This window comes from Phalacrocorax aristotelis, chromosome 1 (assembly GCF_949628215.1).
Source record: "Phalacrocorax aristotelis chromosome 1, bGulAri2.1, whole genome shotgun sequence".
In the NCBI taxonomy this organism is placed as follows: domain Eukaryota; kingdom Metazoa; phylum Chordata; class Aves; order Suliformes; family Phalacrocoracidae; genus Phalacrocorax; species Phalacrocorax aristotelis.
This window is the reverse complement of record NC_134276.1, coordinates 218,285,797-218,310,556: the sequence shown is the minus strand read 5'-3', so window position 1 is coordinate 218,310,556 and position 24,760 is coordinate 218,285,797. Positions and strand designations below refer to the sequence as shown.

Here is a 24,760-nt window from a genome sequence, read left to right as displayed (position 1 = left end):
AGTGAACCAGTTAATTTAAAGTTTTTGAACAGTTTTAAATAGCAGGTTCCTACTTAAGATCAAGTAAGTTACCACCGACTGCAGATACTGAGACAAACTGATGCAGCAGCAGAATGAACTAAGAAATTGGCAGTAAAATAAGCCAAAACCAGATTAATAATGCAACTAAGCATTTTGGTATTGAGCTTGGCAACCAGAGAACAGGATGTCCACCCATACAGATCCCTCACTCTCCTTACCCTTACACAGGGTAAGTCACCTGGGCATTATCCAAGAGACAGAGAGATGCTTCTGGACCTGACAGGACCCACCCCCCACAAAGACAAAACTTGGTCTTGTCATACTCACATCCTCATCCTGGCTTGAATGGATCAGTTCCACAAGTCTCTGAATAATTTTTGCTTCATTAAGCCACTGGAGGAAAAGGAAGGGGAAAAGAAAACCCTTGTTTGATATCACAGAATTCAAAACAAGAGGATCTTCGAGACGCTTTGCATAACACAGGCTTTTCAGGAAGGGGAAGCCCTTTCCTTCTACTTCATAATCAAAGCCACAGGCAAGGCACAAACTCCCCTAGGCACAGACAGAGATGCGTTTTAATTGCATCGGTATGCGCGCCCTGCCCACGGAACCAAAAACCCAAATACCTTTGGAAAACACAGAACACCTCCATCCTAAGTATTACCTCATCTGAAGCAGCATTAGCATAATTACCAACATGTTCTTCTCCTACCTTTCCCTATCCTTACAGTCACACTACTGTTTACACTAAATTTCTCAGACTTTGAGATGACATAACAATGCTGCTGTTATACCTCGTCTCCTTCCTCTTTGCCAACTTCAGACTACTTCCTTTCCCTAGTGCGAGCTATCACGTTATCTCCCCCTCCTGACCGCATGCAAACCAAGTACGCCGTCTGCAAGTCACACGTTTCAGCTTCTCCGTTCCCAGCTTCACCTGCAAGCTCAACACACTTCCACCCACCCGTTTTCACTCAAGTTTCTACAGTCTTCATCCCAGGCAAGCTGCTGGTGTCTCACATTAATCAAAGTGATCAGTCAAATCAGTCAAACTAATGCACTCTCAGTTGCTTTTGAAATGACTGACCAAACGCTAATTAAAAGGAAAAAGACTCTGGAGGTTTCTGCAATGTTATCATCTTCCACCGCTCTTCAGATGAGTCATGGAGAAAATCAACAGTCCCCTGCCTTCCACTTCTCTGTGAGGCGGCTCTGTGCATATCTTCTCCCCTTGAACACTCATTTTTATGTTATCTATTCACATGACTTCAACTGTAATCCTTACACTAACTCTTTACCAGCTTTGCTCTAATAACCCTCCTACAGATCTCATCCTCTCCAATGAGTTGAGTATGACGTACGTCTGACTTAAAAAAATTCAGACCACCATTTTTTGGTGATTTTTGCCATGAATAATACTGCTGTTTTCCTACTAAGTCTAAAATATCTGACTGTCTCATTTCTGGTACCCCTTATTGTTGCAAAAATCTAATATTGTCCAAAACTCTTCCCAGCATACAGCCGGGAAACCAAGTATTTCATTCAAGACCACATGTTCAGATCTGATTTCTGCAATATCTTCTTCCCAACGTCCAGTACAGCCGAAAGTTCAAAAAAACTGGGTTCCTAAGACACACTTCCTCACCAGTCTCTCTGCCAACCCATGTCTTCAGATTGTTCTATTGGTTTCTAGTTTCCCAACATCAAAATGATCGCGGCCACCACAGCAGAGCTGATCCCTGCTGCGTCTCAATACATCTCCATCCCTCTAACAAGGCAACCGTCCGTTCCCTCTCCGCTCATTTAGTCTACAAGCATCTTTTCTCATCTCCCCGTGCTTGGATACGACTACTGAAATGCTTCTTTCAGATCCTAAGACTTGGTCTTCTGATGACAGCTCAGGTAGCTGTCAACCAGCCATTTGCCAGAACAGCTTCATCAGGATTAATGAAATTCTCATTTATATCTTGTAAAAAACAGCTGCTGAGCTCGGTTACGCCTACCGGCAGGCTCTGTAACAATAAAATCACCCACCCCTCCTCTCCCTTTCTCTGAGCTACATTTGCGTGCTTCATTTTGCATCACCAGTTACACACCCCGTGTTTGCACAGCACCGTGATTACGAGCCCACGTTTTGGCTGCCATGTCTGGGTATTCCCACAGCATTAGCACATTGCACAACTTCAATTGAAAAAAAAAAAAACCCAACCCAAATTATCAATTTTTACCTCCAAGTTTCCTTTCTTCAAATAATAAGCTCCACAGATACGGTACAGTGGGTATTTCAGCCTGTTTGTTGCTTCGTGGCAGAACCTACCTGCCAATCTGTGTCAGCAGAGGAACTTTCACCTCTCGAAGTTCCATCTACCCTTACGGCTCCCACAGCCCAGGAGAGAACTGCTTATTAACACTCCTACATTAACTGTATTTGCTTTCCCTTGCAGAGCACAGCAAGTTAAAACCCAGCCCTCCACTGTAGTTTCAACTTTATTCTGTACAAACATCCTCCCCCAAGCCCCCCACCGGTTGAGCCTATGGGTCTTTTTAATTCAAACTGGAGTTACACCAGAAGCAAGGACAGGAGGTTTGCTCTTTTTGCCTGGACTGCCATAATCATGGGCTCTGGGGGGAGGTGGATGGCTGCAGAGAAAAATACTGAAGGGAGAGAAGCAGGACCGTTCATCTGAACAAAGGAATTACTTTTTCTTGGAACTGAGGGACACAGAATATGAAATTCAAAAGAAAAAAAACAACTGAAATAATCTGTTAAGATCAGAAGAGCAATACCAAAATCTGGTGAACTAAGAAGCACCTGGTAAAGCTGGAAGAAATCAATTCCTCTGTCCTGAGGCTGCTGTTGAAGAGATGGACTGTTACTGAAGAGATAACTGACGACTCAGACGAAAGCTGTGACACTTGCAGGACTTCCCTACCTGGATCGAAGTACAAACAGCACTACCCTCAGCATCCCCCTGAAGAGTCACACCTGAAACTCTTCTGACCGCGCGCAACTCAGCAGCCCGTTTACTCTCGCTGAGAAATGACACGCTCGTAAGGAGTTCACGAACAGAAAACCTGCATGTACGTGCAACTGGAATTACTCTACAGGAAAAGGAAGACTGCAAGACGCAGGGCCAGCAAGCAGGAGGTGGTTGATGTAGCAGTTGTTTGTTGTCTAAAAACAAACCAGGGTCCTGTTTGCTGCCTCGTGACTAGGGAGCGTTGGGCTTCTGCCCAACTGCTGCTGGGGAGCACCTGTACCACGTTATGCTCAGGCACCAGAGAACAAGTGGGACACGGCAAACTGGTCCGGCCGAACTGGGACTCAGCAGTTAATGAAGCAGTGGGCATGGAAGGGGGTGTGGAGGTGCCGCTCGAGGCTGCTTGGGACTGGGAGAACAGAGCGACCTCAGCGGTGACGTGCAGGAGGGCACCGTGCCCACCACCGGCAGGGGCAACGGAACCCGGCACACAGGAGGCCTCAACCCGCGTGGAGCTCCTGGGAGAGGGCATGGCCAACCAGGCCCCAGGCTGCAGGGAGCACCCGGTGCTTCTCCTTGGTGGACAGAATGGTCCTCACCCACAGCAGACGCACTCACAGAGGCGCTGTGCTGCCAGGTGATGGGAGTTATGGGCGGAGGCGAGGAGACAATGTATTATTATGTTCTGGATAAACAGAATTTTAACAGGTTTTTTTTGCAGAGGCCGTGGTAACCGTCAGGGTTTTCTGGACCCTAATTCTGCATGGAAGAAGGGATACCAGAGACTACACAGGAACTAGAGGATGGAGACTCCCAAGGTGGGAGTGGCTGGACGCCTGCAACATGTGAAAAGCTCTTTCACCACCACCAGGAGATGTGCACCTAGACAGGCATAATGCTTGGCGGTAACAGGCGAGGAGGAACAGGTTTCCTCAAGGGAGTCATCACAGCCACCTGAGCCTGAAACTCACGCTAACAGAAGAGGAGGCGGCAGATACACGTGGCTGGAGACTCCCTTCTGCAGGGAACGAATAACCTGCTCACCGGCCAGATCTGCTGTTCCAACAAGCACGCTGCCTGCCAGCAGCTCCGACTCCCCTGGTGTGTGGGGGGAGCCAAGGCTCACCCAGCCTTCGATGACCGCTCCTTCCTCCTGACGCCACACGAGCACCGATACCACTGCCAAGGGACATCTCCGGTGTATCACAAGTTACTACAGGGCCCTGCCAGGGTGAAGCCCTGGATCAGTCCCTGTGCTGCCCGTCACATCCTTTGCCAGGCTCAACTCTGGCTGAGCTTTAGCTTTCCTAACAAGATCCCTGCCTGCTCGGGCAGCCGCTCACTGCTGCTCCCAAAAGCTCCACCATCTCTGCGCTGTCTGAGCTCAGGCAGGAGTGCCCTGCTCACCCCTGCGGACCTTCTCCCACGCCTGCTTGACATTCTGCACGCCAGCATGGAGCTTTTTGCTTAGTACTTAACTCTTATCTTTCTCTGCAATGACGTTCCTCCCACAGAATCTGCTACTAGGCTCAAGGACCAGGTTGGCCTAACAGCAGACGTTACCAGTAAAAAAAAAAAATAAATGAGTCAATACTGGCGACCAGTACTGCTAAGTGTTTTCATTAAAGACCTGGAAAATGGGAAAAAAATGCACCCGTAGCAGGTTCATGAACAACGTGTTGAGGGGAAGCAGCTGATATGCAGGAGGCGAAGAACCTAGACATGCTGGAGAAATGGTCTGGGAAGAACCCAGGTCATCTGATGATCCAAGGACCGGGAAGCTGCCATATGAGGATAGGCTGGGAGAGCTGGGTTTGTGGGAGTCCATCAGTCAGGGACAGCTTGCTGAAAAGGCTGAGAGGGCCCTTCGTGGTCCCATTACTCCATGAGTCAGCCTCGTCCCCCTGCAGCAAAGAAGGCCCAGCCACAACCCAGGCTGTGGCGGCCCGAGGGCAGCCAGCAGCATGACAGCAGGGATTGCTCCCCTCCATTTTCAGCACCAGTGAGACCCGTCAAGATACTGGGGCCAGGCTGGGGCTCACCAGCGCAGGACAGACATTGCAATAGTGCAGCAGGTCCTGTGGAGACCCCAAGATGGCAGGGGCTGGAGCACGAGGTCAGAGAGGCTGGGTGGGGTTTGCTCAGCCCAGAAAAGAGAAGGCGAAAGGGAGACCCGATTGTGGTCTGCGACTGGGGTGGGGGGAGATGATGGAGCCAGGACACTCTCGGAGGTGCTGTGAAGGGATGGGAGGCATGAGATGCAACAAGCGAAATTCCAACTGGGTATTAGGAAGAAAACTCTCCACTTGAGGGTGATCAAATATGGGAAGAGGGCCCGGCACATCTGCACTCCTGGAGACACTGAACACTCATCTGGGTAAGGCCTTGAACAATCTACTTCAATGGGACCTGCTCTGCAGAGGCAACCTGACCTCCCTGGGGGCCTTCAGCCTGCATTATGCTACAAGAGAATCTCTGAGGTCTTGCAGAGTCAATGCTTAAGAAACTCTGTTATATTAGGACTTCAACAAAATTCTATTTTCTAAAACATACTGAAAATATACCTAAAAACAGTGTGACTTTGTCCTGGATCTTCCTTATCAGCTACAGTAGCAGAAAGTTCATGCCTTGTCATTGAAGATGGTAGTCAAACAAGGGGCTCTGCAACAATCAACAGACCAAGCTGTCTGATCTTTCAAGGATCACAACATCAATAGTCACTTCACTGAAGTATTCCCATTAAGCCTTCCTCAGCTGAGGACTAATCTTGCAGTAGGACAACTTGTGTTACAAGAAGATACCTGTGTTAGGCTAATTTAGCTCTGGGAGCTACCATTTCTGTAGGGTAAAGATGGCAGGAAGACTACACCCTTTTTATTCTTGCAGTTTGTTACCCATGAAAGCAACAGGAAAAATGGGACGACTGCACCAGTACAGGCTGGGGCTGAACTACTGGAAAGTAGCTCTGTTGAGAAGGACCTGGGAGTGCTGGTGGACAACAAGCTGACCACAAGCCAAAAATGTGCCCTTGTGGCCAAGGAGGACAGGGGTGTCCTGGGATGCATGGAAAGGAGTGTGGCCAGCAGGGCGAGGGAGGTTCTCCTCCCCCTCTGCTCTGCCCCAGTGAGGCCACACCTGCAGTGCCGTGTCCAGTTCTGGGCCCCCCAGTTCAAGAAGGGCATGGAACTGCTGGAGCAAGGCCAGCGCAGAGCTGCCAAGGTGATCAGGGGCTGGAGCATCTCCCTTGGGAGGAAAGGCTGAGAGACCTGGGCTTGTTCAGCCTGGAGAAGAGAAGGCTGAGGGGGGATCTCATCAATGCTTATGAATATCTGAAGGGTGGGTGTCAGGAGGATGGGGCTGGGCTCTTTTCAGCGGTGCCCAACGCCAGGCCAAGGGGCAACGGGCACAAGCTGGAACAGGGGAAGTCCCACCTGAACATGAGGACAAACCCCTTCCCTGTGCGGGTGCCAGAGCAGGGGCACAGGCTGCCCAGAGGGGCTGTGGGGTCCCTTCCCTGGAGACATTCACCCCCCGCCTGGACGCGGCCCTGTGCCCCTGCTCTGGGTGTGCCTGCTCCAGCAGGGGGTGGGACGGGGTGAGCTCCAGAGGTCCCTTCCAACCCCTGCCATTCTGGGATTCTGCGATTCTGTGACATGCAGGAGGTTTTTTTTTCTGTGCTATGATTACTTTCCACATTAGACTAACAAAAAGGGTACACGATACCCTGGCTACAAGTGGTGAAAAGTGGAAGATCAGCTCAACCACAGAGGTACTGAGCTTGCAAGGGGTTTCTGCAGAAACCATAGTCAACACCTGGGTGCTCTTCACCAGTACCCAGGGAGATGGATCCAGCCAGGACAAGCAGGTTTCTCTTCAGAATAACAGGGATCACATTCTCTTGATTACCAAGGAAACCGTGTCAGGTATGCCGAATGGTGTAACCCACTCTGCAGGCCAAAGGTGGGGTTTGTGGTGAGCTCCCTGTGACTCACTGTGCTCCAGCTGAGCCAGAGCGGGTTTTCTCCTCTGCCCCTGAATCAGGAGGACAGGCTAATTCTCCTCAGTGAAGGCGATACAACAGAAGCTGTACTTTTTGTCACTAAGGCAAGCATGAGAAGATGAAGTGCAGAAGAGGTATCCACTATAACTGGATCTGCTTCACATACGTTCCCAGTACTTGCCAGCAAAATCATACACGGAAGTCTTCCCACAGTTGTGCCTCTCCACATTTTTCTAGGTAAGATTTTATCCTAATAACACGCAGACAAAGGACAGACTTCCTTGATGCCATCTATCCCGCTTCAAGATGCAACCTATATGTGAGCTTTCTTGCTGCACAAGAAGTAAATTATTTGAAGTCAATATTATTTCTTTCACAAATCCGCAGAGACATTCCAGGATCAAATGACACCAATCAAAGCGAATATGCTGTCATCCATCTGTTTGATGTCAGATTTCTCCAAGGATATCAAAACGTAGGTGCCTGAAAGACAAGCCTGCTGGAAGCACATCCTTAGAGGTTTCTGATGAAGACTATTCTAGTATTTTCAATTCTGAGAGTCCAGAAAGAGGGAGGAGACAGGGTTGTAAAGATGCTATGTAGACAACAGATTATTCACTTATATCGCACCTACCCATGGGCTGCTGAAACCAGAGGTTTCCTTGTACAGTGGCGCTTCTGTCAAACTCAGGACAGAAGTATGGAGGAACAGCATGTGCTAGCCAAGTTTCTTCCTGATGGCACAGCTCTCCAAATCAACAAAATCCGAGCTACACAAACAAAGCATTCCTCTGTCATGCATGAACAGAAGGGAATGGATAAAGAATTATCAGATTTTCATGTTGAGGCCCTTAGTTACAGATCAAGGAAGAGAAAGGGAAAAAATGCCATAAACTAGTTCTGCAAACAGTTTAAGAACATATAAAATGACACTGCCACCTTCCCTCTGCTCAATCTCATCCACTTATCTTCTGCTCCTTTCTCCTACCATTGCACAAGTCCATGGAGAAAAAAACAAACCACCACAAAAAGAACCCCAACCAACAACCAAAGCAAAACCAGAACAAAACAAAACAAAAAAACCCCACACCAACCAGCAAAAACCCAAACCCAAGGCAACCCAAGGAACTGAGCTGGCTGAAAACAATCTTGGCAAAAGAAATAAAAGGGAGGTGTTTTCAGTTGGATCAATCAATTCCCTAGTCCATGTCACCTTAGAGCCACACGAACACTTCAGCTGGCAAAGGTTCAAGAGGAGCTGGATGGGCAGAGCAAGCAGCAAGAGGGTGAAAGCAGGACTGCCTTTCTCTGTGGCAATGCCAGCTTACAGCGCTCGTGGAATTGCTGGCCCAGCTTCCCTCTGCACTGGAAGTCAAACGCTTGCACTAGCGCAGCGAGACCCTCCACCCTGGCTACTGGGATCTGAGCAAGGGGTAGACAAGGCAGCTTCGAGCACGCAGTTTGGAAGGTCCATTCAGCAGAAAACAGAGCAGCGAATGGAGCCACCAGCACTGCCCAGCTATCACAGCCTAAGATCTCTAAAATGGAAGGCCACAGAGTTAAGACTCTAGTGCCATTATCAGGGCTTACCGAGTCAAAGCAACAACGTGGACATCAAATCCCTGAGGAGAGGTGCTGTGGGGCTTTGTTATGCAGAATATAATTCTGTTTAACTTAAAACTTAAGATATCGTCTTTGTAAATCTGGCGCTGTACAAGAGTACCTCTCCAGACAGCAAGAACCGTAATGAACCAACCGAGGTTCACTGAAGGATTTTGCCAGCACAGCAACGCCAAGTGGAAAAGGGCTCTTTTCACACTCCAGAGTGATGTACCCTCAACAGCGGCACTTTCTAGTGAAAAACACTACTTCTCAGACTTTACTTGGACAGCGCAGTTTTCTCCTTTTGCTAAGTCACACAAATACAACAGAGAAGGCATTCATACACTACTTGGGAAGTAGCTGGAGCGTAACCTGGAGACCCTGATGTAATAGTAGACCTCCTTAGACACCGTCCAGTAGTAGAGTACATCAGTACCAGGGAAACCTTAAAATACTAAGTTTAATTGCTGGCACTGTGCTACAAAAGTAATCGATAACCAGCTAGCCAAAAGTCTCTGCCACAGGACGTCTATCCAAAAGGCTAGCTTCTGCGTGGAGGAAGACGTGCAGACAGGGGAAAAAAAGCCCTGAATACGGCATGTAAAGACAGACCGTCAACATATAGTGCTGTCAGTGATGATGTTTGCAGGCAGGGTCAACATACGGATAGGGCAATCAATCAGTTGGAAACTTTAACAGAAGATTACAACACACAGGAGTTTATAAGACGCAATATAGAAGCAGTTAATTAAATGCACAGAAATTAAAAGGGGCACCGGGCACAAGCTGGAACACGGGAAGTTCCCCCTGAACATGAGGACAAACCCCTTCCCTGTGCGGGTGCCAGAGCAGGGGCACAGGCTGCCCAGAGGGGCTGTGGGGTCCCTTCCCTGGAGACATTCACACCCCGCCTGGACGCGGTCCTGTGCCCCTGCTCTGGGTGTGCCTGCTCCAGCAGGGGTGGGACGGGGTGAGCTCCAAGGTCCCTTCCAACCCCTGCCATTCTGGGATTCTGTGAAAAAGTGCAGCCCAGATCCATATCACAAGACTGATGGGCTCCGCTGGGTGGTTTGACAATGGGTGCACAGCCTTATGGTTACCATACAATAAACTGCGCGATGGGCCACGTTCTCCCGAATCTCAGCAGTTAGGAGTGGGAGGAGACTGGCTAGGCAGGAGCGAGAACCTGGGAAGATCAGCCAACTGCAGCTGTGTGAGCTCCTGAAAAATTAATAACGCTTTTCCTCTTGCTAAAACTCAAAAGAGCCCGATACCTCTCTGAGGCGCCCAGCATCCCAGAGAAACACGAAGACTGCTTTGGGACCGCACACCATTCACATCGTTCTAGATACTAGCTGACAAGCAGTATTTTCTTCCTGATATGATGAAAAGTTAAAGCAGTCCGTGAAGTATAACTTTTATTTCTAATACCTACTGAAATCAAGACTGCAATTTAACTTTTCTGGAGACTGAAGTTTCTCAATATATTGCCAAAATTGCTGCTAAGTGGCTTCTCTAAACATTCAATCCCAAATTTCAATATTGCTACTACTTTCTGTTTTTCTCAGAAGTCATTAAGCCATCCAATTTTTAATGCTTGGGGGTAATACTTGCATCAAGACTATTTGGAAAAAAGCCTTGAGGAGCACCTCCAGTGCCACCTGGTATTTTCACTTTGTTTTAATTTCTTTGATTGTGTGAAATCTTTAACAGGCAGAATTAACCTGATCGGATGGGGTTAAACTACACCCCATCCAGATCTGCCTGTTTATGTACGGGGTTAATATTTGGAAGCCTGGATAGTTGGAAGTTTCCTGGATGGAAGCCATCCATCCAGGAGAAATGCTTCTCAGTTAAAATGCCATTTTAACATCAGCAGAAAAAATAATTGCATTTATCTCGGTAATGACATTATGGCGCACTACTGCAACGTCCGTCCTGCACTGGTGAGCCCCAGCCTGGCCCCAGTATCCCGACGGGTCCCACCAGTGCTGAGCAGAGGGCAGCAACCCTTGCCCTCGGGCCACCATGGCCTGGGATGTGGCTGGACCTTTCCTGCAAAGCTGCTTTCTCTTCCAGTGAATCCTCCACCATTATTATCCTCCATCAGTCCATCTCCTGAAGGCTCCTTCCTCCCCTCTCCTTTCTTGTTATTATTATTTGATGTCTAACCAACTGAATTGCTCACTTTCCTGTCAAAAACCAAAGATGTCCTTTCACGGGCGTTCACCCATGATGAGTCTGTAAAGATCCACCTGTGCCTGTATTTTTTCCCTCCTCTGTACCAGCGTGTGCCCTGTACAATGCACCGTAAGGCTGAGAGGAGGAACCGAACAACGGCAATCGTCTATCGTCAGTCTCTGCAAAGAACATTTACCTGCTCAGCTACGCTGCGGCCAATGCTCCGGACACGGAAGACTTAGGCAACGAAGTTTGCCAAACTTATAAATCCTGGTGTGGGCTTCAAAGACTCGAGTGCAGTTCTCTATACGGCACACTGCTCTTCTTGTTTACTGAGAGGGAGCTAAAGCAGGGGTTTTTCCTCCAGTCCTGCACATCTGCCCACTAAAGGGGGGCTGATGCAGCCTCACCCAGACTGGGCTATGAAGGAAGAAAAACTTGTCCTACCTGTAAAGCAAACTAAGCGTCTCAATGAGATATTTTAAACGGCAGCCTATTAAAGAGGAAAGGGAAGGAGGAGGCACGAGATATCATCTCCAAACATCACATACACCCTTGAACACGGTGCGGAATTAAACAAATTACTGTCCCAAACGATCAGTCTAAAATTCTGATCACTGGGAAAGATTACAGATTTCCTTTGTCAAAGCCCTACAGCAAAACCAGCTAGAGTAAACAGTCGTTGCTATACGGAAAAATGAGTTGGAAATCCTTTACTGCCAGTGACTGAACCAGGCTCGCTCTGCCGCGCAAGCCGCAAACAGGCTGAAGTACCCAAAGTAACCCTAGTGCAGACTCTAGCACTACAAAAAGTAGTTTTCAGAGGAGTGGATCCGCCCTCATAATAAATGACAAAAATAATTCTGTTTCTTTAAGACACAAATAAACAAGCCCCCTTGCTCCCGATCTTATAAAGAAAAAAAGCAGTAGGTTCTCACATTCAGTACTTCCTGCCGTAGAGTCGCGGGCTCCACACAGCTGATTAGACGAAGCAGGAGGTCCATCATTGCTGATGTATCTATATGCTTTAGCACCAGGCTAATAAATTGGTCTTTTTTCCTTAAAAATGCAATCACCTGAAAACAGAAGCGTCATCGTCAGTTGCTAGCACAATATACAGGCACGGCACACAACTCCTGTACTTCACCTTGTCTCAACCGACCAATCTTGATGCAAAACGGCTACTAGGTTGAGAAATTCTCCACAGAATGAGAAGCAATGAACGTTCTCATTTTGAGGCAATACTAAATCAAACCTTTTTAGCTATCTTTTCTTTCCTCTGGGCCACAAAGGAACTCAAGCCCACAGAAATAAGTGTCAAGAAGCTGGTGAAGTTCTGGAATTTTTCATTCCACTAAGGCTCTCTGACAGCCTTCATTTTAAAAAAAAAAATTTTGTATTGGAACACACGTACTCCTAAACCGCTGTTCAGCTCTGGTTTCCAGCACCCTTTTTACAGGCATGAGGCTGAAGCATCGTTTATGTAACGAGATGACTCTGGGCAACGGTCAAAGGATGCGTCAATATGCTTTTGTACGAAAAATAAAGCTTTAGCTGTGGCACAGGAATAATCCAGCTACTGCAGATCTGAAACCAACTCTGTGCAGAAGTGTCTAAATGAGCCATCAACTCCCTCAGCTGAGGAAGTCTGAAGAACCTTCCAAAGCCTGCATGTCAACTCCAACCTTAAAGAGCACGGCGAGCTACTTTTCAGCTCTGAGAATACAATGAGTTCACGAGGGTAGCAACGCCACCGCCACACAACACAAACAACATTAGTGAATTCATTTGCGCTTACGTATCAGGACAAATCTAATCACTACCTGTTCCGTTTTTCTTGCAATGAGATTCCCAATAGTCTTACTGAAGAAACTGGCAAGCAAAGGGTTCAAAGGAGGCTCGTGATCCAAGAAGTCGTAGAGGATATTCAGCAGAGCTTCATCCCCTCCTAGCTTGTCATTGATCTGCGGCACGTCCGAGGTCAGCAGTTCACAGGCTGTGTTTGGATATCTGGGAGGACAGAACCAGAGCGACTAAAGGTGAAATGAAAACTCTCAAGAAAATCTTCCCTTAATAAAGTTATAAAATTGAGGGTAGGAGGACTGCCCTTCCTGGAAGGGGCAGGGGGGAGAGAAAACAAACCACACGAGAAACAAGGGTCATCTACATTAATGGCACATTTTAAGGAAGCACCGTTTCCTGTAGCGCATCATGTGTTTTTTTTTAAACCACTGAATTACGCGTCTCAGCTGCCTTCAGATTGCAGTTAGGTCTGGTTTTTAAACGTGATGCTTAATCAGTTTCAGTAGACTTAAAATCTCTTAAAATCTTTTAACACGAATCCATTTGCACAACTAAAATTAACCCAAAATTAAAGGCTGACGTGAAGGATGCATATTTTAGCATGTTTCTGTAACATTTCTGTAAATTATTCTTTCCACTACTGCAGCTGAATTAAACATGAACATTTTTTTAAACCAAGAGGACTAGAATTTAGAGACAGGACATTAGATCTAACACCAAACTCCTGGCAAATGAACATACACTCTGAACAACAAACAATTCGTAGCCAATCTCCTGAGTTTCGATTTCTCAGTAATGTCTACAGTCTGCTGTAAAACTAACTTGTTTTTCAGAAAATTTACTGTGCCTTGTTTAAATAGTTTTGCTTACTTAAATCAGAATATGAAATTATATTTGACAGCTAATGAAATCTTTTCTCTTCCTGACCTTGTTTCTTGCTCTTCCAGGGGCGTTTTTAGAAATAGATCACATTTATGATCAGCAAAGGTAATAAACATGTTGATAACGAACGTTACGTTTATAATTAGACAAAGCCTCAAATACCAAAGCGCATACGTACAAAGCAATAATGTAAAGTCAATGCAAACGCCGCTTTTGGGGGCCTGTTAGTTTTGCTGAAAGACTAAGTTTCCTCACGTTGAGATTCTGCGCTAAAAGCCCACCGTAACGCATGGCTCCATGGCACTGGTTTGCAAACACCTCACTGATTCAGTCTCTCCATTACTCATGCGATGAAGGAATTAAGCATCCGGGAGGCTGCCTTGTGGGCACGCTACAACACCGAAATTCATCTAGCTTTTTTTTATATTTTAAAACTTCATTTCAGCATTTCATTGTTAGCATCTTAATTTAATGTTCTAGCTACTGCCCAGCTCTAAACAGGGCTTAAGAGAACTCCTTTGAAGACGACCTCTTCACCACCACACTGAGGTTACTGTGGTCAGAAAGAGCCGTCCATTGGTGCTGTGAAATTCAGCCTAGCACCAAACTTTAACGCTATTTTCACAGTCTCAGTGATATATATACGATCCTAGAGTCAAAAGGCAGCTAGACTTTAAGCCATGATTTACTCTTACCCCACTAATTGTTTAAAGCCCGACAGGGCGTGCTCAAGTGCTTCAGTGGTTCTAAGCACAAAGCAGCAATTCTGAACACCGAACCTCCCGCTGAGTGCCAGTTCTTATCCACGCTTCCTAAAGCAGTTTTGATTTGTTATCAAGCGATACAGATTAAAACCAAACCCTGTCCTTCACAGTTCGAACATTTTCTCTCTGTAAGCAGAGCTGGTCATTTTTTTTTTCCAAAAGCAAAAGGAGAATTTACTGTATACTTTAATAACAGCCAACTAAATTAATAACAGAACACTCTTGCTGCAAATGCATGTTCATTCTTTTAGCGCTTTCGCCTTCCAAATAAATATTGTGCCATTCCGTAGGGCACAAACCCAAGAGATTCCCCACCTTCAGTAATTACGCAGGGCCTGCCACTTTTTTGTGGCTTTACACACAAGCCAGCTCCAAGATCAATACAAAACACTCCTGCAATATGACTGTTTCTACAACACAAAGGGAATACCCTTCACTTCTGTAGGACAGCGTAGCTGAAACCACCTTTTACAACACAGCAAGATTTTTTCCTTCCTAGCCTCAATCTCAAAGGCAAAAGCCAGGCAGAGCGCGCTGTGGAAATGGCGAGGTGAGTAGGTACCGGGAGGTGACTCTCACGTCTCCACCGCCTTTGCAGGAAGGGCTGTGAGCGTGTAACAGAATCTGGGCTGCAGCACTTACGCGCTGTGTTTTCCTCTCTCCGTTGGAATTAGTTAGGCTTCTGCTCTAGACCTCATTAAGGGAAAAATCAAGAAGAAATCTTAACAGAACCTCCCGAACTCAAACTGGGACCCCTGCTCCAAGCTTTGATCTCCCACCTTCCCGGGCGCAGCAGGTTTCATACTTCTGGCAATGCTTCCTAAGCTAATGACCACCTCTCAGGGAAGGAATAGAGGAATTATTGTAGGTCCTCAGAAACCTCAGCTCAGTTATGGGAGCAGGAGGACGGACACGTGGATTGCTGGCAATCACACGAAAGGAACAGATAGGAAAACCACTGTGCTGTTACATGAATTCACAGTACGCCCGTGTCTCAAGCACGGCACGTCTGAGCGCGCCATCGTGCAAAGACCCTGCTACAACCGCTGTCGGGGACCAGACACCAGGAAAAGAATATCTTTTCGGTTGATCCCACGTGGCTGTTCTTGGCATTTACACCTCTTCTGTGAAGAGACCCACAGCTCTTCCTTCAGCTGACTTCTTCCCATGGCTTTGCCTTAGCTGTACCCGGAGTTACGTACAGGGGGCCTAAGTGGCGGGACGCTCTGCTGGGCCCTGGCTTTTCAATTCACAGCTCAAGCTGGAGCCTCCTCCCTTCAGTTATGCCTTCCAGTGCATCACTCTATGCCCGCCTTTACCCTAATAATTGTTAACGGTTTGGTTTTGTTATATTCATGGAACAGAATTTTTATTTTGGAAGAAATCCCACGCGCCGACCTTCCCAATTTAAGCCTTACTTCACTCATCACGGTTCCATTTGGTCCTTAAGATGGAAAATACTTCTTGCCCTGGTAGTATATAAAGGGTGAAGACAAGCGTTAGAGGACAACAGTAACTTTTCCAGTACGTACGCTGGATTGCTTTGCGTAGAGCCTTGTGCTTTCCATCACGAACACACCTTGGCACTCACTGTTTAGCAAGTGCTTCCAGCGTACTGCCCACGAGGTTCCAAAGCCTCCCCCATGATGTGAAAGCTAACCTGAAGCCCGCCACTGCGCGCATGTACCTCAGGCCACCAGTCATTACAGTCAGCACTGACTTTATTACTGCTTGGCCATAACACATCATGAAACCCTCCTGCCTTTTAACTAACCTAAGTCATTCTGCATTATCAACGTTCTGCACTTATAATCCCTCTCCCCTCTTATTTCATGTGTGAATATATCAAACAGCACAGGGGTCAGCAGCGCGGAAGCAGAAAACTGGAACTGGCCATTCTCCCTCATCTACATTTCTTCTCTTGAAACCGTTACTAATGGATGACAGAGCCCTTCTCCGTTATCCCACGACAGCTTGTTTTCAACAGTCTGTGATAAGGGACCTTATCTTTTCAGGACCGCACTTACACCACATTAGGCGTATCACCATTTTCCATGCGTTTCACTGACCCCACCGAGCTCAGCGCTGAGCTGAAGCCTGCCTCCCCTCTGCAGAGCGGCACGGCAATGCCTGAGCGCCTGCATTTAGAGGGGTGCCCGTGAATCACGATGCTGTTCCACGCCAGTTTCGATGTGCACAATGCAGAAGCCAGATTTTCCGCCTCACAGACCCTTCTTATGAACTGCTGTCCTATTTGCCGCTTCCATTCCGCCAGTTTTACAGCTGACCAGGTGAGCGATTTCATATCTGAATCACTTCAAATCGCTCGGGTGAATACCAGCCAATCCTAACAACTATTCTACTGATTTTGCTCCCCAGATGCTCCAAGATGAGACAGTTCCCCTGTACAGACAGACACCACCTGGGAATCTCCTGAGAAGTCTGCGAGGTGAGCACCGACAGACGGCTTCATTAGATTTTCTGCTGCGGTCCTAAGGCCCTGTCTTCCTTTCGACCCCTGGATCACCCACCCGCCCTACACGTTCTCAGAGAGGCCTCCTTATTTTGATGGGTTTAGAGTATTAGCGGTTTTGCCTTTAGCAAACTGCTGCTCAAAATGCCTTCTCCAGTCTCACAGATTAACTAGCCACCGTATCTTTTTCCCATATCTGGACACAACTTCCAGGTAGAAGTACATCCTCACAAAAGGGAAGGGGTTATTTGTTTTTAACCAAGCCGGTTTTCTACATTAGGATTTTTTTTAAGAACCTTGTAATACAAGCTCTGCATTTACCACGAGACACTAAAATTTTTCCAGGCCAGCTGTGAGCTTTTCACCCTTTCACAGAGCTATTTACTTCCTAACTGGCCTCCTCATATTTATGTAGTTCCTCTCCTAAAAGTTAGAAAAACAAACCCCAAACCCTTGATAATGCTGTTTATGTCTTTTTTGCTCCTACGAGGATGTTAAATCTGAGTACATTATGGTTACTATTACAAAGTGATTTTACAGCAGTTACATTTCGTAGAGCACCCAAGGGTATATCAAGAGTTATTTCTCCTTTTTCTGGCTCATTGTTCCATGCAAAAGGCATTCACAATTCCTAAACACTCATGCACTGTGCCTCCCTGTGATATATATCCTGTCAACAGGGGGATAAATGAAACCCCTCATTGTTACAGCACATTCTGCTCTCGCAGCCTTTACAGACTCCAAGTTTCACACAGTCAGAGCTAATACTTCACCCTTCCCATTTAGGCACGGCATCACAACCTGTCAGGTTTCCACGCTGCAGCTAACTTACCTCACTTGACACTCAGCTCTCTATCCCCTACAGCCCGCTCTTAACACTAGCAGAGTCCACTCTGCCTTTCCTATACATGGTACTCTCACCCCTACGGGGTCTCAGTGGGTTTGAGACACACCCTAGTATGTCAACAAGTTCATTAGAAAGAGACACTGCAGTTCAAACACTTTAGACACCTCTTTGATTGCTACGGGTCTTCATCTGGTTGCTTCGTTTCGCATGCTATGCTTAGATGGGATTTACTGTCGAGTTTTCCTCTTTGCAGTTCTCCTGAACTTCCATCCTACTGACGTTTCAAGACTAAAGCATTTTGATGATTCTGTTTCCACTGCACGCATCATTCGGAGCTGCATGTCCTTCCAAACCTATCAAGTTTCTCCCCTGTTCCAGTTTAAAAAACTTTAACCTTTTCTTTAGAGCCAAAAATTGGATTCCATTTGGAGTTAGACAGAGTCCATTCTTCTTGCTTAGCCTTTATTTATTCCAAAAGCTTCCCCAGATTTTCATGAGCTTAAACCCTCTCCAGTGCCTCACCATGCTTTGAAAATGTTTCTCTGCCTGCTCTACGGACGGTGCTGGAAGCATTTCCCAAGAAATACTTGATGAAGATCAGCTCTGTTTGTCCTGGTGAGCAGGTCACTACGCAGATCTCGTCACCAGCCTCACCCACCTCTCTGGTGTGTAACCCCGCTTCCCAACACTACACCTGCTTTTTGAGCAGGCGCCTTATGGTCCGCTCTTCGGAGAGGAAGAGGATGCAACGCCATCATCTGATGAAGAGATCGGTGAACGAGACTGCTAACTGAAGGCCTTCCCAGCACAAGACTTCCTCCTACCTTGCCAGGGCAGGGGACTGCAACACTGGAGGCTGACCTCTTCCCACCACCGACTACCCTCGCGCCTCCTCATCAGCCAGCCTGGCCTTGAGCCGCCTCAACCACACGCCACCTTCAAAAGCTGATGAAGAGGCGTATAAACCCTGCACGTGGAATTCAAGGATGCCCGGAGTAAACACTCTCATACTGAGCTCCCCTCTTCATTTTGGTTTGCATTAAGGATTTTGCTTCTTGAGAAATTTGTTTGTCCCCACCTTTCCTTATTCTTAGTCTGTTTGGTTACAATAGGAAAAATGTTCCCACTTCCACCCTTCAGCACACGGGACCAGAGACATAAGCTTCTCAGAGCAGCCACAAAAATCTCAAAAACAACAGGACTTAAAGACACGGCCTGGTTAGTATTCTGCAGCGATACAGACACCTCTGCATTAGTACCGGCGCGGTGCTGGAACCCCTCACCTCTCCAGCAAAACACACCCAGAGGCCAGCAAAGGACCGCATCTCGCACTGTGCAACGCTTCCTCTGATCATTAACTCTCAGCACTAAGGAAAGTACCGCCCGTCACCTTCGACCAGGCGTTCTGGGTTTGAGCTTGTCGCAGGTCAGCCGTGCAAACAACGCGATGAAGAGCTGCAGAAGCACAACGCCGGTCCCCCCAGGGAAAGCCAGTTACTCTGATACGGTACAGGAAACACAAAAAGTCAAAGGACTGTTGTGTGCCCCGCCCCTGGTTTAAACCTGCACAAAATTTGCATTTGTAGACAACAGTATAAAAGTAGTACTCCTGGTTCCTTCTGGTAATTCACCTTTTACAGCAGAAGCTTGGCAAAAGCAGCCATATAATATTCAAAGTTACTGCGTAACATATTTCCCAGCACTCGCTCACCTGGAAACAGTCACCTAAACCTAGTTATCAACTGTCTCCCTTAGTAATGAGCCTAAACAATATGAGTTTCTTCTGTGGATTTCAAGCAACAGCAGCAATAACCAACAATGATCCATTCCCACAGTATTTATTTATACACAGAACAGGCTTTTATTTTTACATAAACTTAACAAAGAAAAACAAACTTCCGAAATCCAAAATGTAAACATTTTCAAGTATATGTTTAGTTAAAAATGTATAAACACAGCTTGATGTGAGAACCAACCATGTCCAGAGTTCTCTGCCAGAAGAAAGAGGCTCTTCACAAAGTCAGACCCTCTCCCTGACTATAAGGACACTGAAATCAGCAGGTTTTGCATATGCAGCACACTGAGAATATCACATCTTTTATTCCCTGGACAGCTCACTCTTTTGTGGGCTTGACTACTGAAAACCAGCCAGGTTCAGAATCTGTAACTCAGAGCAGAATGCTCTTTGCTTGCAATCCTGATAAAAACGTACTGAAGTGCTTTTGAGATACTGATTATTTTGCTTGCAAAGTTTGGAACAAAGAGCAAGAGCTTTTTTCTTTTTAGAAAAACTCAAGCCAGTAAAAATAAAGAAACAAGCTTCTGAAAATACATTACAAATAACAAAATGCTGTGAAATATTTCACAGTACTCGAAAGCCTTTTCCCCAAGACTGAAAAGGTTACACCCACCTCGCCCCAGAGCGTTCCCGACACCAAGACCTCTCACTCAATTTTCTTTGTATAGGACAGCAAACTAATACCTACTTGAAGCGGACCTTCTCATCCATATCCACAGGGGGCTCATGCGTGATGAGGTTGACCAGCTCCTCCATGCAGTGCTGCTGGCAAAGGAAGTCCAGCAGCTTGCGGTTCTGAGCCTTGCACTCCTGTAAGATGTCATCTTCATCCATCAGCTCGTGAAGTGTCACATCTTCTTTATCCAGCAGCTTGTCCACATGTGATGTTGTGTTCAAATCAAACTTCCAGAACATGTTGATGGGACACAACTAGCTGTAATGCAAGAGAATGTGAGTTAATCTCCCACCTTCGCTATTTATTCCTCCTTTATGACTCAGAGTAGAATACCTAAATGCAGCTGCCAGCCAGCTCATAGAAATCAATTCTGTCAACAAAATTAACCACTTTTCGCACCAGAAAACTAACGTTACTTAGATTATAGGTGTATAATATCAACAACGGACACAATATATGCTGAATTAACTTTAATGGCAAGAAGCTTGAACTGAAAATCAAGGACTGTGTTAATACACAGAAATGCTTCACTGGATTAGAACCAAGGCTGGTCACAGACAGGGAAGCCACACCGCCGCGCTAAAAGCGGTTTGCATAAAGGGTTTGGGGGTTTTTTGTATTATTTATATTTCAGAGTCATGCTCATCAGCCAAAACTCTGCAACAATGATTTATGTAAGTGGAAGAAAGGCCTCCAATGTATACATAACAGCTAGAGATAAATAGAGCAGACCGTAAGTGGAAAGTATTTAAAAAGAAAAAAAAAAACAAAATACCAAGAAAAAACCAAGCTACTGGCCACTGGGAGCGATAACAGCACCAGCAAACCCAGAGCCGGACTGCTAATAAACAGAACCTTATGGAATGCTAGAAAACGCTACTAATCTCAGACACCACAGAAGTATAAAACTGTGAGCGGCCTTTTGTGGGGCAGAAGAGTGTATTTGGGTTTCATACGCACAAAAGCGCGCGCGAGTGCCGTCTGCAGCCGTAACATCTGCAGCTCCAGAGCCGGGAGGCTGCAGGACTGTTAACCTCTGCAGGAGCCCAGCACACGCTGCCAGGAGCATACAGAGCTGTTCACCGGATGCCACCATCAGGAGAAAGTTCCAAAATTCTGAACTCTAACCTTATGGGGGGGAAAAATGCAGCTTAGAGACTGGGGGTTGCTGTTACCTAAAGTGTGTACGGCTGGGCAGCTAAAATTTGGTCTGTAAAATAATGCCCAAATTCTGTTCCTGACCATTCTAAACCAGACAATACTTAGTCTCCACACACTCACCTCTTAACCAGGGTCTGCATGTTTTACCATGGCCTGGGATTGGGACTGGGTGTTCACCAGTAACAGAAATGGCAAAAGGATACTACAAATCAAAGCTAGAAATTGAAACCGAAGGAACGGCCTCCTTTTCCTACACGTTCTGGATCTCAAGTCCTCGTAAATGCTCGCTGAAAGGAAACCCTCCTCACCATCACCTTCCTTCACAGGATGTTTCAATGGGCATTTTGCATCATCCCAACGAAATTACAAAAAAAAAGCTGATACTGTTCTCTGCCAAAGTGGTAAAACTGAGATACCGCACGCAACAAAGAATGACAAACTACTGAAGACGGACTCGAGATGGAGCCTAGACCCACAGAATCTCAGAAGTCACCTTCCGTGAACCGTGATCAAACCCTGCCCCAGCTGCAGCCTCTGCCCCCGCCAAGTCTCCCCGGCAGTGCTCGGGGACCCGCTGCCCAAGCAGGGCTCCCCCAAACCCGCTCGCGACCGCTCCGGTCATCCCCTCGGACGTCCCCCCTCGCATCTGCTGCGCTTCGCAGGAGTCTGGCGTGTGACCAGAATCACACGTCGTGTTTCAGATGGGGTTTCGCTTTTGCCATGTATATTAGTAAGAATATTCCCCTTCAAACAATTTTTGCTAAATATAGAGCATTGCACTTTGTATCACTCATTTTCATCCTACTCCTGCCCCATGCGTTTTCTTTCCTTTTTTGTTAATCTCCATTTTTCTCTGTGAGCTCTACTAATTATCTTTTTCCAGTTAGCTTCCCCAATACACTTCAACTTTTAGAAGAGTCGTTGATTATATCAAAATACGACAGTGCTCAGACTATCCCTAAGACTCTCTTCCAGCTGTCTTCCTCTTGCTTAATATCTTCTCTTCTAATTCTGCCCATCTCACCTCGGGATTCCTCAACGAGCCATAACCTTTCACAATCCTGCTCTGGCTGTCGTGCCAAATATCTTAATGATCTCTGCAGAGAAACAAGATTTAGTGAATTTCTTTTGAGTATCAGCTGCCAAAGAAAGAGCTCAGATTAGCTGGGCACAATTTAAATTGCTGGTTTTCATTTCATTTTTTATTGTCATGTCTTTTCCTGTTCCCTACAGGGAGCAAATAAGGAGCAATCTTAATTCTTCCCCAGTAACACTTCCAGTATCTTCAGAGAGTACAAGATAACTCCAGTTCCTCATCAGTAGACGTTTGTACTTCAAAAGGCAGCTAAGTCACTTAACTGTCTGAGAATCTGAGTACGGCCTTTCATTTCTGGCTCCCGTCTAGTGTTCCAGACTAAACTCTTCCCCAGCCACCGTCTCATCCTCACGCAATCCCCACGGCTCTGCTACATGTACAGAAGCCTAATGAAAGGGAGAAAAGAGCTTCTGAAGGAAGGAGCCCAGCGCAGGCAGAGCCCTTCGACCCCTGGCTCTGTACACTGCGCAGAAGGGCAGGGCAATGGGAGACCACGAAGGGACGGCATCATGCTGTAGGCCACGGGGATCAACGATGGTTGCAAGAAAAAAAAACAATCATTAACATTAAAGAAAGAAAGAGACTAACTGTTACTCCCCACTGACAAAGGCGATAAGCATAGCTCAAACAGGATACATGTTCTGTGCAATGATACCATTAACTAAAACACGTTACAAAATGAAGTAAATCGGATGAGGTGCCAGTGTGCTACATTCCCAGGTTATTTGTATGTAAGCATGTGATTTTGTGCAACAGGATCACAATGCTTTTTTTAACCTAACCCACATTACTATTTCCGCAGCAGCAGGAACGCTTGCTCCAACCATTCATTTTGCTTTTTTCCAGCATCCAAAAATGTTACCACGCCTGATCTTTTGCCAGTTCCACTGCTTGCATAACTACATCTAAGAGAGAAATTATCCTGTTCAAAAAAACAAACAGAAAACACCACTTTTTTCCCCTCCAGGAAGGTTTACCGAAGAAGGGGGGCACTACTTTCCCGTTACCACAGCTGGGCAATTTAAAAGCTTATGTAAAAATCCAGGTTTTCTTAATTACATGCTTAAATATCTGGGTTCCTTGCAGCGTGTCTTTTACACTCAACCTCCTCCTGAAAGGCTTACAGGAACTACTAAATAAAACACATTAAAAGAAATACCAATTTTTTATTTATTTTTACCAATTAAAACATTGACATGCATTTTCTGCCCTACCTTAGTTCAAGGGCTCTTTGCGTGTGCGTGTGTTTAAGGATCTCTAAAAGCAAAAGGATTACCTTATGAAATTAAGGCTGTTTTTTTCTTGGAATAGCCATGAAATTTGATAACAAACTCTGTGGAGCTCCACTCAGTGCTTCAAAATTTGTCACAGATAACCTATTTCAGAGAGGTTTTTTCCAGGTCAACATAATTCTTTCTTTGAATGTCTTTATCTCAGAGGTTTAGAAGAAAGCGAGAAAACCTTTGCAAGTTTGCCTTTTGTGGCACAGCACTGCTGGTACGTTGAAGCCCTACTTGAACGTATTGATGTTGCAAGACCTGACGATGACGGGAACATCGAAGCTACGAACCGTCGGGCCATTTGAAGCACAGCCTCCTCGTAACCCCGTCTTCCCGCAGCCCTCCTGCACGCCACGTTGACTCGCTGGCCTTGGACCTTCAGCAGAGCTCACATACACGTTATGGGGAAGCACATGGCCTCGAGCCCAGCAGAAACAGAGCTGAGATCCTGACAAAGCGTCACATCTAGAAGGCCACTTTATGAATAAAGTTCCTTCCAAACATCAACCGCTCCTAGTCAAACCTACAGCATCGTATCTCTGGTAAAGCTCCTTACCAATACCAAGGCTATAGGCTTTATTCGTGATGGGCCCAAGCTCAGTGTTACTGGGAAGAAAGTGGGGGTCCCCGTCCAAAAGGAAAGCTTACCCAGACCTCCCCCACGGCCCATCCACTGCCATTTCCTAACAACCTTCCGAACTGCTGGATTAGCTAGTTTAGGTTGATCCTAGCCTTTTGGGAACTAGTTCCACCAAAGAATAGCACAAAATATGGCAGAAAGCGCAGCAGTTTCTAATTTCAGCTGTTTAAATCAACACTGTATTAATTTTTTTTAAAAAGTTAACATTCAGCATTACAGCAGCAAGGAAGAGCTTCTCCATCCATCCATGCAGCTACTGAAAATGCACTCAAGTAACTGAATTTCTGAGTTAGGAACAGACATCTGAATTTTCAACCTACATGACATTTCTGTGACAGTAACGCTGTTTGGCTGTATAGAGTGTTCGTTACAAACTGTTCTCCAGATATTTTTAACTAACTATGCTTAGTTATAAATTCACCGAGTGAAAAGCTGCCATAAAAGGCCTTAGATTAAGAATGTTTGGGTGCACAGTTAACCCAAATATGTACATATTCCATACATATACGTGGAATACACACGTAAATCTCACTTTTCAAATTCAAACCCATTACA

General features: G+C 46.3%; 1 protein-coding gene across 5 annotated transcripts in view; it reads right to left on the bottom strand.

Moving 5' to 3' along the window:
• The window catches only part of PPP6R2 (protein phosphatase 6 regulatory subunit 2), a 108,441-nt gene that overhangs the window by 39,313 nt on the left and 44,368 nt on the right, over positions 1-24,760 (bottom strand). For all 5 annotated transcript variants that reach the window (XM_075081805.1, XM_075081807.1, XM_075081806.1 and 2 more), the window contains 4 exons: positions 20,041-20,286; positions 12,609-12,795; positions 11,724-11,861; positions 349-414 (listed from right to left, as the gene is read on the bottom strand). In XM_075081805.1, coding sequence (XP_074937906.1) covers positions 349-414; positions 11,724-11,861; positions 12,609-12,795; positions 20,041-20,267 — 618 coding nt within the window. In that variant the 5' untranslated portion in view covers positions 20,268-20,286. The remainder of the gene's footprint in view (positions 1-348; positions 415-11,723; positions 11,862-12,608; positions 12,796-20,040; positions 20,287-24,760) is intronic.